Here is a 14,072-nt window from a genome sequence, read left to right on the forward strand (position 1 = left end):
TCACACAGGGTTGTCCATCACAAAAAATTATCACTTTTTATAAACCTTTATAACACTTAATGATGAAGTGCATGACATTTTGAGTGCTGGATTTCCGTCACACAGATTCTAAATTCATCACCTTACTTCAAATTCAAATTCAGGTGAAACATTTTGCAGTTGTTGCATTGTCGCTGATTGAAATAATACATATTTTGTAGCTATCAGGCTGGATTTAAAAACTTTTACAAACCCAGGAATTTTTTTTTTTTTTTTTTAAAAGATTTTTACAGACTTGAAAAAGGCATGTCATTTTCCTAACAATTCTTAAAAAGGAAATTTAAACACAATAAGACCCCAGCGGTGAGCACAGCAACGTACCAGACAGGTGTAGGTGTCCCCCAGGCGGTAGTCCAGAGTGAGGGTCTGCAGCATCTTGAAGAGGTCTGAGTGGGAGAAGTGGCAGGGGTTGGCCAGCACAAACTCGTCCAGTCCATGCTTCCTGGCGCGGTCAGCATCTGACCACAAGCACGCCTCTCGGAGTCACACAGACTGCATGCTGCTTTGATAGTCAGGGGTTCAAACCTCACACACATCTAACACATCATGTCTCTCTGAGTCACACAGGCTGCATGCTGCTTTGATAGTCAGGGGTTCAAACCTCACACACATCCAACACATCATGTCTCTCTGAGTCACACAGGCTGCATGCTGCTTTGATAGTCAGGGGTTCAAACCTCACACACATCCAACACATCATGTCTCTCTGAGTCACACAGGCTGCATGCTGCTTTGATAGTCAGGGGTTCAAACCTCACACACATCCAACACATCATGTCTCTCTGAGTCACACAGGCCGCATGCTGCTTTGATAGTCAGGGGTTCAAACCTCACACACACATTCAACACATCATGTCTCTCTGAGTCACACAGGCTGCATGCTGCTTTGATAGTCAGGGGTTCAAACCTCACACATCCAACACATGTCTCTCTGAGTCACACAGGCTGCATGTTGCTTTGATAGTCAGGGGTTCAAACCTCACACATTCAACACATCATGTCTCTCTGAGTCACACAGGCTGCATGCTGCTTTGGCAGTCAGGGGTTCAAACCTCACACATTCAACACATCATGTCTCTGTGAGTCACACAGGCTGCATGCTGCTCTGATAGTCAGGGGTTCAAACCTCACACACATTCAACACATCATGTCTCTCTGAGTCACACAGGCTGCATGCTGCTTTGATAGTCAGGGGTTCAAACCTCACACACATCCAACACATCATGTCTCTCTGAGTCACACAGGCTGCATGCTGCTTTGATAGTCAGGGGTTCAAACCTCACACATATCTAACACATCATGTCTCTCTGAGTCACACAGGCTGCATGCTGCTTTGATAGTCAGGGGTTCAAACCTCACACATATCTAACACATCATGTCTCTCTGAGTCACACAGGCTGCATGCTGCTCTGATAGTCAGGGGTTCAAACCTCACACATCTAACACATCATGTCTCCCTCATAACATATACTGCATGCTGCCTAGTTATAGTCAGGGCGGGTTCAAAACTCACACACCTCACACGTCACTACTCAGTTTCTTTAGTGTTTTTATCATTCTCGTTAGGATGAACAACTATACATGTGTGGACACACAAACACACAGAGACACACTCACACTCACATACACACAGACAGACAAGCAGACACACACAAACAAACATGGTCTCAAAATAAGCATTCATACACTCATGCACCTTGTTTCTAATCATGTTTAATGGTTTCCTCCACAACTTCTCACTTTTTCAATTTACCAACAACAAAAAAAGTTTTAATACCCAGCACAAAAAAAGCTACCATGGCTGGACCATGGCTGAATGGTTTATAATATCCAATGTATCTTGACATTCCAAACTCATTAATACAAACTGCATCAGGGTCAAAGCATAAGAAGGGAATCACCCTCCATGTCAGCAAATCAAACTGATCTCAGTCCCACACTGGATCTATACAAGATCACTTCTCAAACCGTTTTGAGCACTCATCAGTGATATGCCAGTCAACGTTCCACTAACTTTGCAAATTAAAGAACTAAGCAGAAATACTACACCAGTCCCATGACTGTAGTTTTTAAATGAGGGCAAAATAACCAATGATCTTTCTCAGCTATTCAAGTATATATCCATTTGTTCCAGCCATGATGATGCCAATCTGGCAGCTGATAAGAAACCAAACTTTTAACTTGCAAGGGTGTTCCAACTTCGTAACATTAAAAAATCATAATAAATAAAATAAACAATGTTAAGAAACCAAACCTGATACACACAAACAGGAATTTACACAGACACCACAGAGACAAGAAAAAAAGACTCCCCTAGAAAATTGTTATGTATTTCAAATTGTTATCAACTGGAAAAAATAGAACTAGTAAAAGCTTTAATACTGGTTTCACTCAGACCTCTCCAAGAAAATTATTATGTATTTCCAAATGTTATGAATCGAACAAAATGAAAACCAGTAGAAGCATTCCTACAGGGTTCCCATAGACCAAGAAAATTCCAGACCTTTTCCACACAAACCTTGTTCAAAAATTGTCAAATGCACCAGTCAAAAAATAAGCAACCCGAGGCTGGCAAATGTCCTGGAACTGATGTTTAATTTTCATCATTTATTTGTTTTTTCAATTGTTTTCTAGACACATTATGTTCTTTGTTGGAAGGTACTGGTCAATGTTTTTTGTGTTTTTTTGTGTGTTTTTTTTACATATAATTCCAAAACTTTGCCAGACCCAGAGGGGGAAAAACAAGATTTTCCCCAAGACTTTCTCAGCCCTGGAAATGGGTCTCTCATCTTTCCCAGACTTATCCTATCTTCCCCAACTCAGTGAATCCTGTCAAGAGAAAATGAAGGAGTGTCTCACCTCCCTGCATGCGGGAGATCTGCGTGTTGCTGATCTTGTTGGTCTGCTGGACGGGGGGTGTGGGTTTGTGGGTCTGCCCTGTGGCGCGGTACACCGCCTGCACCCACAACGTGCGCTCTGACTCGTCCTCCGTGGCAAAGGTCAGCGTGTCCCCCTCTTTCACCAGGTTGAAAAAGTACTTCCCTCCTTCATACTCTGTGCAGAGGACACAGCAAAAAGTGTTAAAGTGTATCCCCATGACCAGTGATAGTATTACAAGTACTTCCCTCCTTCATACTCTGTGCAGAGGACACAGCAAAAAGTGTTAAAGTGTATCCCCATGACCAGTGATAGTATTACAAGTACTTCCCTCCTTCATACTCTGTGCAGAGGACACAGCAAAAAGTGTTACAAGCGTATCCCCATGACCAGTGATAGTATTACAAGTACTTCCCTCCTTCATACTCTGTGCAGAGGACACAGCAAAAAGTGTTACAAGCGTATCCCCATGACCAGTGATAGTATTACAAGTACTTCCCTCCTTCATACTCTGTGCAGAGGACACAGCAAAAAGTGTTACAAGTGTATACCCATGACCAGTGATAGTATTAAAAGTACTTCCCTCCTTCATACTCTGTGCAGAGGACACAGCAAAAAGTGTTACAAGTGTATCCCCATGACCAGTGATAGTATTAAAAGTACTTCCCTCCATCATACTCTGTGCGGAGGACACAGCAAAAAGTGTTACAAGTGTATCCCCATGACCAGTGATAGTATTAAAAGTACTTCCCTCCATCATACTCTGTGCGGAGGACACAGCAAAAAGTGTTACAAGTGTATCCCCATGACCAGTGATAGTATTAAAAGTACTTCCCTCCTTCATACTCTGTGCGGAGGACACAGCAAAAAGTGTTACAAGTGTATCCCCATGACCAGTGATAGTATTAAAAGTACTTCCCCCTTCATACTCTGTGCGGAGGACACAGCAAAAAGTGTTACAAGCGTATCCCCATGACCAGTGATAGTATTAAAAGTACTTCCCCCCTTCATACTCTGTGCGGAGGACCCAGCAAAAAGTGTTACAAGCGTATCCCCATGACCAGTGATAGTATTAAAAGTACTTCCCCCCTTCATACTCTGTGCAGAGGACACAGCAAAAAGTGTTACAAGTGTATCCCCATGACCAGTGATAGTATTACAAAAAAATTCAGAAACTGACAGCATTATCTTTGAATTTGTGTTCAAATGTTTTGTATATATATCTCAGGAGGGATGACATACCATGCCTGGGCTCATAGTAGTCCACAGTATAGCCCTCCAGCTGCATCATCTCTGTGGGGTCTGGCTTCTTCTCTCGATACGAACACATGGCAAAGGTGTACTGAGACACCTGCAACACCAACAAATACACTGCTGTAGGGTCGTCTGCAGCCATTGTGAAAGAAAGAAAGAGAAACATGCAACATGCTGTTTAAGCTGAACTGTTTCAGTGAATATCAATCTGTCCTCAAGAACATGCACACCACATGCACACACTCAAAACTTTTCTCTCTCTTTTTCCACCTTTCCTCCTCACACACATGAATAATTCATAGCTCTCATTGGACAACAAACTGAAATCTGCACCAAATATAAAACTAGAGCCCTTCAACAACATGGATGCTGTGCTTCTTAACATAAAAATCCAGTGGAAATAAAAATGACCACAGCAGAATTTTGTAAACAAAATAATCTTTTTCACAGAAAAAATGACAGACAGTTGGCCACATTCTTCTTGACTGAAAAGCTTTGCAGGAGAAATAATGGAAAATTTCCGATATGGAACGTTTCACATTTGGACATGGAAGGTCCAGTTACTGATCATCCAAGCAGGGCTGTATCTGATGATTCAGTGCTGTAGTTTGTCACTGCAGATGATCATTATTCCACATTTGACTCTGACAAGTAACATTCAGCTTCTCAACCTGCACTGAATTATGTAACTGCACAGATTATCAACAGACCCAGAAGATTCATGAATAAGTTGTTTGATTAAACATTTTCCAGAAATTTGTTTTTCAGACAATCTTTTTTATTTCCACATACCTGCACCAACACAAAGTATCGTCTCTTCCATTTCTTCCAAACTGCCTTTCCTTCTGCATACAGATATCTGAAACATAAACACACTCCTTGTTCATTGTCACTGAATAACCTTTTCTCAAAAAAAGTTTAAAAACACACACAAAAAACATAAAGACAGGAAGGAGGAAAGGAAACTTAGGAGAGGTGGGGATCCTGTTTCCACTGAAAGATTCACAACTTCCCCTTGACAAGCTGTGCTCTCTGACAAGGGGCCTGTCCTGTGATGAATGATGGCTGACAATGAGGTTGTTCTAACACCACACACACAGCTCTCTGACTACTTCTTTGTTCATGGGCTGCAACTCCCACGTTCACTTGTATGTACATGAGTGGGCTGTTACGTGTATGACTGTTTTTACCTCGCCATTTAGGCAGCCATACTCTGCTCTCTGACAAGGGCCCTTTCTGTGACGAATGATGGCCGACAATGTGGCTGTTACAACACCACACACACAAACTGTGCTCTCTGTCAAATGCCTGTCCTGCGATGAATGATGACTGACAACACCACACACCCCCTCTGCCACACACAGCTACTTGCCCGCAGTGCTTCATGTTCTGGGGCTTATCCATCCTGACAGCGATCTTGATGCGCAGGTCGTCGGGGAAGTTGCGTGCCTTGATCATGGGGTACCACTCTGGGGTACGGCTGCTGCTGGCGGTGGGGTGGATCACCACCTTGCCCAGCTCCTTGTCCTCCAGGCTCAGCATCCCGGAGCTCTCCGTGTACAGCTTCACCTTCACACTGGGCAAGGGGTGTGACGTCGTGAAGTCACCCTGAGTGTCCCACCTGAGGAAAGGAGAGTCAGTTTAAATGAGGCCAGAGGAAAGGGTCTGTTTAAATGAGACCAGAGGAAAGGAGGGTCTGTTTAAATGAGACCAGAGGAAAGGAGGGTCTGTTTAAATGAGGCCAGAGGAAAGGAGGGTCTGTTTAAATGAGGCCAGAGGTAAGGAGGGTCTGTTTAAATGAGGCCAAAGGAAAGGAGGGTCTGTTTAAATGAGGCCAGAGGAAAGGAGGGTCTGCTTAAATGAGGCCAGAGGAAAGGAGGGTCTGTTTAAATGAGGCCAGAGGAAAGGAGGGTCTGTTTAAATGAGGCCAGAGGAAAGGGTCTGTTTAAATGAGGCCAGAGGAAAGGGCCTGTTTAAATGAGGCCAGAGGAAAGGAGGGTCTGTTAAAGGAGGGTCTGTTTAAATGAGGCCAGAGGAAAGGAGGGTCTGTTAAAATGAGAGCAGAGGAAAGGGTCTGTTTAAATGAGACCCGAGGAAAGGAGGGTCTGTTTAAATGAGGCCTGAGGAAAGGAAGGTCTGTTTAAATGAGGCCAGAGGAAAGGGCCTGTTTAAATGAGGCCAGAGGAAAGGGGCCTGTTTAAATGAGGCCAGAGGAAAGGAGGGTCTGTTTAAATGAGGCCAGAGGAAAGGAGGGTCTGTTTAAATGAGGCCAGAGGAAAGGGCCTGTTTAAATGAGGCCAGAGGAAAGGGCCTGTTTAAATGAGGCCAGAGGAAAGGAGGGTCTGTTTAAATGAGGCCAGAGGAAAGGGTCTGTTTAAATGAGGCCAGAGGAAAGGGCCTGTTTAAATGAGGCCAGAGGAAAGGAGGGTCTGTTAAAGGAGGGTCCTGTTTAAATGAGGCCACAGGAAAGGGTCTGTGTTAAATGAGGCCTGAGGAAAGGAGGGTCTGTTTCAGTTTCAGGGAGGCCTAAAGAAAAGAACGAGAGTCAGTTTCAGTTTCTGGGAGGCCTGAGGAAAGGAGTCCGTTTCAGTTTCAGAGAGGCCTGAGGAAAGGAGAGTCAGTTTCAGTTTCCAGGAGGCCTGAGGAAAGGAGTCAGTTTCAGTTTCAAAGACACATGAAAGGGTGCGGACTGTTCCAACCATTCTACACTGTGTCTGCTTGATTTATGTTTTTTTGTTGTTGTTTTTTGATAATAGGGGACGCCTGACCTATGCACAAACCTAATGCGCTGGTCAGGCTTTGAAAGTCTTTGCTAGATTGCATAAAACAGCCCCTAAAAAAAGAGAGAAATAATTAAACCAAAAAACCCCATCAAAATACATAACAAAATGAAAGATAAATACAAGGCAAATCATTGATATAAAATAATAAAAATGGAACACGTTCAATGAACCTGTGTCCACAAAAACATGCGCATACTCACACAAGCATGCAAATGCACACACACACACACACACACACACACACACACACACACACACACAGAGGTGTACACAAACAGTAAATCACTGACGCTGGCTTGGACGCTTCAGCCTGGTCTGTCTGCAGTTTCTCCCCTCCCTCCACCTCCATGGTGCAGTAGACAATCTTGTTGGATGCCAGGGACTTCAGACCCTTCACCTCAATCACGTGCACCTGCAACATGCCGTGTTCATCATGTCCACACCTTCTGGTCAATGACAGAATCCCAAGTATCACAAAATGGAGGCCAAGAAAGTTTTATGCAGAGTGTTTCAAGACATTTCAGACAGTGAGACACTAAAGTCCACATTTATCCAAAACTGATATCTGTGCAAAATGCATCCAAAACAGTATCTCCTGTGACTGTGAGGATAAATACACCAGCATGGGTTTCTGGCTCTAAACCTCAAGCCACAAAGAAGTAACAACCAGCATTTAACCCCAAATGTATACATGAAATAGTTTCCGTGTGCAAAAAGATGGAGCAGATGGGTCAGTTACCTCAAGGGAGAAGGAAAGAACCACATCCATCTTGGACAGCCCTGGTTCTCCATCCACGTCATTCATATCCAGTTTGGACAGGGTGGACGCGTGTGGCCCTCTGCAAAACACAATGTATATTTTTACACTGCAGACAAAATGAAAGACAGAAAGAACCCAAGAAGCTAAGTGGTGCAAACTTGTAGCCTTTCAATGTCAGTCTTAATCTAAGCACTGAACCAGACAAAATGAAAGACAGACAGAACCCAAGAAGCTAAGTGGTGCAAACTTGTAGCCTTTCAACGTCAGTCTTAATCAAAGCAATGAACCAGACAAAATGAAAGACAGCCGGTCGTCTGCTCGCGTGCCAGCCTGTTAGCAAAGCGGGCTCTTCTCAGAATGTTGTGAAGCGAACAAGGCAGTGACGGCAACGTTTTAGGGTTGCCGAAGTACTTGAAATGCTACAAACTGAAGGGTCGGACATTGAAGAGGTGGATGATGACGAAGAAGAAAGCGAATTTAATGCAGAAAGCGAGCATGGGTATGGTGATTCGGGGTGAAAAATTGGCAGTATTTTCTACATATGGCAAAACTGTAAACATAAGATGAGAAATTTGATTTTTCTATATGTAATAGCTCAACACGTAATAAACCAGTTCTGAAAGTTTCATTTTCTTGCACAGTATTTTGTATTTTTTGTAATTTTTTTCCAAACCCTTACAAATGGGCCGTCTGTGGGGAAAAGCAAGGGAGAAAACTTGTCGTCCCGAGTGAGTTAATCTAAGCACTGAACCAGACAAAATGAAAGACAGACAGAACCCAAGAAGCTAAGTGGTGCAAACTTGTAGCCTTTCAACGTCAGTCTTAATCTGAGCACTCAACCACCTGCAGAGTGTGCATTCCCCAGCTGAACTTGTCACACAAAGAACCGACCCAGTGTATTCAAGTGGCAGAAGATGAAGACAGAAGACAGAAAGAATTAACTCATGAACAGATGAATGAATGATTTTATGTTTCATGAGATGGTATTAGAATGCTCTAGTTCACATCCGTTCAAAATATCGCTTCCCAGAATTAAGTATTTAAAAAATGAAATAAACATTTAAAAAAATACACAACCTTTCCTATTTTAGTATTTACTTAACATAAAAACAAAGAGCAATACAATATCGTACACACCATAGTTTAACACAAACATCTGTCCACTGTCAAAGTACATTTGGTGAAAAACAGATTCTGCAGTTGTGAAGCTTCATGCCACATTTAATGCCTTAGTTCACAAAAATTAAAAAACCCTAACAAACAAGAACACCAAGACAATCACATGGAAGCAAAGAAGTGATCATAAAGGTAACCTGCCATACAGCACCAACACTGACATAATGCCAACTGTGCAATGTCAGTAACGATCTCTGGAGCTTCTGTTGGCATGTGCCATCAATACTGTTAGATCTATATTGTGATCAGTCTGCTTTCTCTCCACCTAAAATGCTGTCTGCAAGCTGCAGTAATACCAGGGATGGGGCTGCTGAACCATTCTCCCTTAAAATGCCAGCTCTGCTCTTATTTGCTTTCAGAGTCACACTGACTTGTACATGCCGACTAGTGAACTATGTGTTGAGGTATTCAATTAATAACGTTTTTTTTTTTAACATTATTATGGAATATCAATTCTTTTTGTTGTTCTTTTTGTTTCAGAGCCCTGTTATGCTCTCTGAGCACCCACAGTTAAAGACATAAATAGTTTAAGTACTTTAACAACCCTGTTTCTATAAATTCTACCGACTGATGAATATATTCACAAACGTTTTTTTTTAACATTATTATGGAATATCAATTCTTTTTGTTGTTCTTTTTGTTTCAGAGCCCTGTTATGCTCTCTGAGCACCCACAGTTAAAGACATAAATAGTTTAAGTACTTTAACAACCCTGTTTCTATAAATTCTACCGACTGATGAATATATTCACAAACATGAATGTGCATGCATATATACACACACCATCCATCATCTGTGTAGTGTATTCATCAACGTAATAATTCTGACCATTATATGGACACGCATACAAATACAATGAACACAGTGGTGGGACAACAAAATGCTATGAGTGGAAAAGTGGGAAGTGGTTGGAAGGGGCAAAAGACAGGAGGGAAGGTGTGAAATGGGAGAGGAAGAGGAGGGAGAAAAGCAACGACACTATAAGAAAGGCGAAGTGGGGAAACTGGGACTACAGGTCCCCATCAATACACAACCTGCACAAAGCCAACCATAATCCATCCCCTTCCCATGCTAGATCTATACCGGTACAATAGTGTAAGTCCACTGACCCAATGATTAATCAATATACACTGTTTGGCTTCCTGATGAAAAGGCCCTACAATTACAAACTCCAGACCCTACATAACTCCAGGTAGACCCCATGGAGACCACTTTGTGCAGATGAAAAATGCCCTCAGTAATCAATAAACCTGTAGAGATCTCGTGACTCTAAATAAATTGGAGAAACACACAGTGATGCACTGCAGCTGTTAGCTATTATTCATGACCCACATTTGAAATGCACAACAGAAAAAAAAACAGAAAAAAAAAACAGTGGTGACTCCTTGCACATGACTCAGAGAGACAGCTGATTCATCCACAAGAGAGCTTCTCATGAAAGAATTAAACAAGAACAAGAAAAAAATTTAAAAAATAAAATAAAGAAGGATGTTATAACTGTGACCAGCTCCATCCCCTAAAATTCATCAGCTGTCAATTTTCACAAGTTTGGGAGTTGGCAATCTTAAAGTTTTACATACATGATACAGATCTACCAATGTGTGGGGTCTTTTGTTTTTGTTTTGTTTTTCATTGCAGATCATTGATTAAACATTTATCTCTGACTGTTAGAGATACACGATCTGAACTATCTGACCAGAATTCTGCTTCTTTGTTAGCAGTACCTTTTGGGAATTACCCTTCTCAGTCCTGACAGTCACTTTATGTACATTTTGCAGACTACCTTGGTTGCTGGAAAGATATTCTGCGTTTCTGTGTTTACATTACAAATAGGTATTCATTGTCTCTAGTTTATGTAGTGCTCAAAGACATCACACTTCTCACTCTCAAGGAAATGCTTCATTATGTAAGAAACAGAAAACTCATTTTTATACAGATGAGAATTTCAAGTGATTATTCTAGAGACTGTCTGTTTTGTAAAACCACTCAGAACAGTATCACTATCAGAATTTTTTTCTGGTATTTTGCAACTCCCCTGAAATAAGTCATTTGGAAAGAATCAAGATCTTACTTCTTAGCCGTATCTAAGATCTTTTTTTTTCGTTCAGATTTTCATAAAATTTTAAAGAGATTAAAAATATTTGACATCTTTCACTGTTTGAGCTCCTCTTTTAACTTAAAAAAAAAATCTTATTTGAATCTAAAACCTACTTCCGAATTTAATAATGATAATTTCTGACCAACACTGAGAACAGATTTCAGAAATTTGATTCCGTTTCCTTTGTATCCTGTTCCTGGATACTTTGGAGGATACTGGAAAGTCATACACACATACACACTGACAAATCCAGCAAGAAATTAGAAATCTGTGTGTGTGTGTGTGTGTGTGCGCGCGCATGAGTGTATCTGTGTGTGTGTGGTTGTGTGTTGGCGTGTTAAATAATTTTAATCCAGCCAGTGAATTAAGTACCAACAATGGAACTTGACAGTCTCTCTCAAACATGAAAGAAAATGCACACACAAAATAGCAATTATAAACAAGAAATGAGCAAATAAGCCCCCCTCCCCTTAAAAACAACAACAACAACAAAAACACTCCCCAAACTATGACCTGAGCTAAATCAGCTTCAAAGTTGAGGTATAAACTCCAGCAAATCGCATTTTGGCTGTTAAGAAATCCTCTCCAGTACAGCTGTTTACCTGTTGTGGCGCTTCAGATGTTTCTGCAGAGACAACTTGGAGTCTGTTCCTCCCTTGGAGACAGGCAGACTCTCCAGGTTGGACTTGAGCAGATTGATGGATGACCGCAGCTCCTCAATGTACATACTTTCCATCTCCTTCACCACAAACTTTGGGTGCTGTCGCAACTTTACAACACAGACACAAAACATCAAAATAATGGGGTATGGGGGTGTCAGCACTGTGGTGAAGTACAGTTTGGTGCATGACAGACTGCCTCACATTCCAAACTTAAAAAATTTGCATCAGACTTTTTTTTTTCCATTAAAAATAGCTCATTCACTTTTTTCCCCATGTTCTTTTCAGAGTTCACCTCAGCTTAGCGAACTTCATTCCTGTCTGACTGATGCTAATGATACAGTCTCTCTCACTTGAGAGATCACAACAACTAGAAAGTATAGATCTGGCAAAAATGAAGACTAGCCATATCTTGTCTGTTGGTTCAGAAATTATAATATCTGTTGATATGTGAAACAACAGCTGTACGAGTATGACTGCTAACCTTCAACAAAGAGACAAATAAAAACTTGAGAAGACAAAAAGAAAAGAATGTTTCTCAACCCACTTCAGTTTTTGTTTAAGGAATCTGGTATTATTATTCAGACTGTGAAAAGATCTTACCCTGCTCATGACTTCAACACTGTCCAGTCGGCCTTCTAATTCTCTTCGAACCTGAGCTGCTTGCTCATCTGCGTTGTCAAGCTGATCATGGTGATGAAACAAAAGCAGAAACAACTGATAGTGATTATCACCATGGACTGCATAACACTAAACAGTAGTTTTTCTCTCTCTCTGGCTCACACACACACACACACACACACACACACACACACACACACACACACACACACACACACACAAGTTTACATACTCACACATGTATCGCTGACAGTAAAATAAAATACTGGTTAAGATAGCTGTTCAGGTTTTATGGTATTGGTCAAAAGTGTTACATGTCTTGCACTGGTTATCATTGGTATGATGAGAATCTGTAAGCAGTTTTTGTGCAATCATACTGAACACTGAATTGCTAATTGTCATCACTGCCCAAGCAATTCAAAAAGGTTATACACCAATGAAAAGAATTACTAGACTATCTGATCCAGTTCTGGCACCTGGATAGGTCTTGTGATTAAATATATCACATGAAGTGATATAGCCTTTTTTTTTTTATTATAGGGGTGGTTGCTCTGTCCTTAGCGGCTTATGTTTTTTTCCATGCTCTTTCAGTTTCTGCTGTTCAACAACTCTATCTTCAATCACGAGGAGAAGGGACAGAAGAAGGTGGAAGGATGGGTAATGGTCATGTTATGACCTTGACCTTTGATACTGAATTCCATTTTCAAAAGAGATAACACTTACTGTGACCAGTAAGTTGCAGTAACAATTCCAAATCCATTGAACATTTTATGTTTGACATGTACTAAGCATTTTCTGTTTTGCCAAATAATGACCTTGACATTTAACCTCTTGCACAATTTACCAATTCATTATTTAAATAAAAGATGAGTAGACAGGCCTTTTGGCTAATTCACACCTACCATCTAACTTAAGTTTGCTTCTTGTGCTTTCAAAATTTCCCTTCTAAAGCATATCATAGATCACACACACACACACACACACACACACACACACACACTGACACATACACACTGTGAAACATGTATACTGTTCATAACTGAGACTTATACTGGCTACAGGTTATTACATAATAATTTCTGATTAAAAACAAACAAACATGTATGCAAGTCAGAAAGCACACATACAGTACACACACAACACAACACCACACACACACACACACACACACACACACAGCCACATACACATGACTCTTTAGTCTTTGTCTTCAACTATAAATAACATCTGAAGAGTTTTCCCATGGAATGATAGACTGCAAGTTCACAACATGGCACCAACTATCTTCTCATTTATGTGCAACAGAACAGCAAATCACTTTATTCTTTTCAAATTGCAATACATTCTCAATTAAATCCCAGCCATTTAGTAGCAATCAAAATCTTCACTTATACTTTAAACATGTTAATACTCAAAAGTCACTTCATCCAGAGATTAAAAAAAAGAGATATTGTGTACCGTCTAACTGTACTGCTTCACTTAACAGTATACATTATTACATATATTTATATATTCACAGAATATATATTAATAATATATATATTATTTATATATATATATATATATATATATATATATATATAATATGTATATGCAGTTCAAGGAACAGAGCTCAGGGATAAATTTAAACTATCTTTCAACTCAAATGATCAAAGTCGAGCATAATTCAAAAACAACCAATCAACTACATAAAAACAATGGAAGCCAAAAGAAAGTTTTAACAAAAACAATAAATAAACTTCTTCTTTGTTTAGTCGTTAGGAAAAAAAAAAAAAAAGCTGCCATGCTTCACCTTTTACTAGTTTC

The 14,072-nt window shown here is 40.6% G+C and overlaps 1 protein-coding gene across 1 annotated transcript in view; it reads right to left on the minus strand.

Moving 5' to 3' along the window:
- The window catches only part of LOC143284880 (calcium-dependent secretion activator 1-like), a 64,142-nt gene that overhangs the window by 48,333 nt on the left and 1,737 nt on the right, over positions 1-14,072 (minus strand). Inside the window, exons 2-10 of the mRNA XM_076591989.1 lie at positions 12,249-12,329; positions 11,589-11,755; positions 7,693-7,792; positions 7,244-7,365; positions 5,543-5,791; positions 4,963-5,029; positions 4,159-4,267; positions 2,899-3,093; positions 361-497 (exon numbers count right to left, since the gene is read on the minus strand). Of these exons, the coding sequence (XP_076448104.1) occupies positions 361-497; positions 2,899-3,093; positions 4,159-4,267; positions 4,963-5,029; positions 5,543-5,791; positions 7,244-7,365; positions 7,693-7,792; positions 11,589-11,755; positions 12,249-12,329 (1,227 nt within the window). The remainder of the gene's footprint in view (positions 1-360; positions 498-2,898; positions 3,094-4,158; positions 4,268-4,962; positions 5,030-5,542; positions 5,792-7,243; positions 7,366-7,692; positions 7,793-11,588; positions 11,756-12,248; positions 12,330-14,072) is intronic.

Source organism: Babylonia areolata, chromosome 8, assembly GCF_041734735.1.
Source record: "Babylonia areolata isolate BAREFJ2019XMU chromosome 8, ASM4173473v1, whole genome shotgun sequence".
In the NCBI taxonomy this organism is placed as follows: domain Eukaryota; kingdom Metazoa; phylum Mollusca; class Gastropoda; order Neogastropoda; family Buccinidae; genus Babylonia; species Babylonia areolata.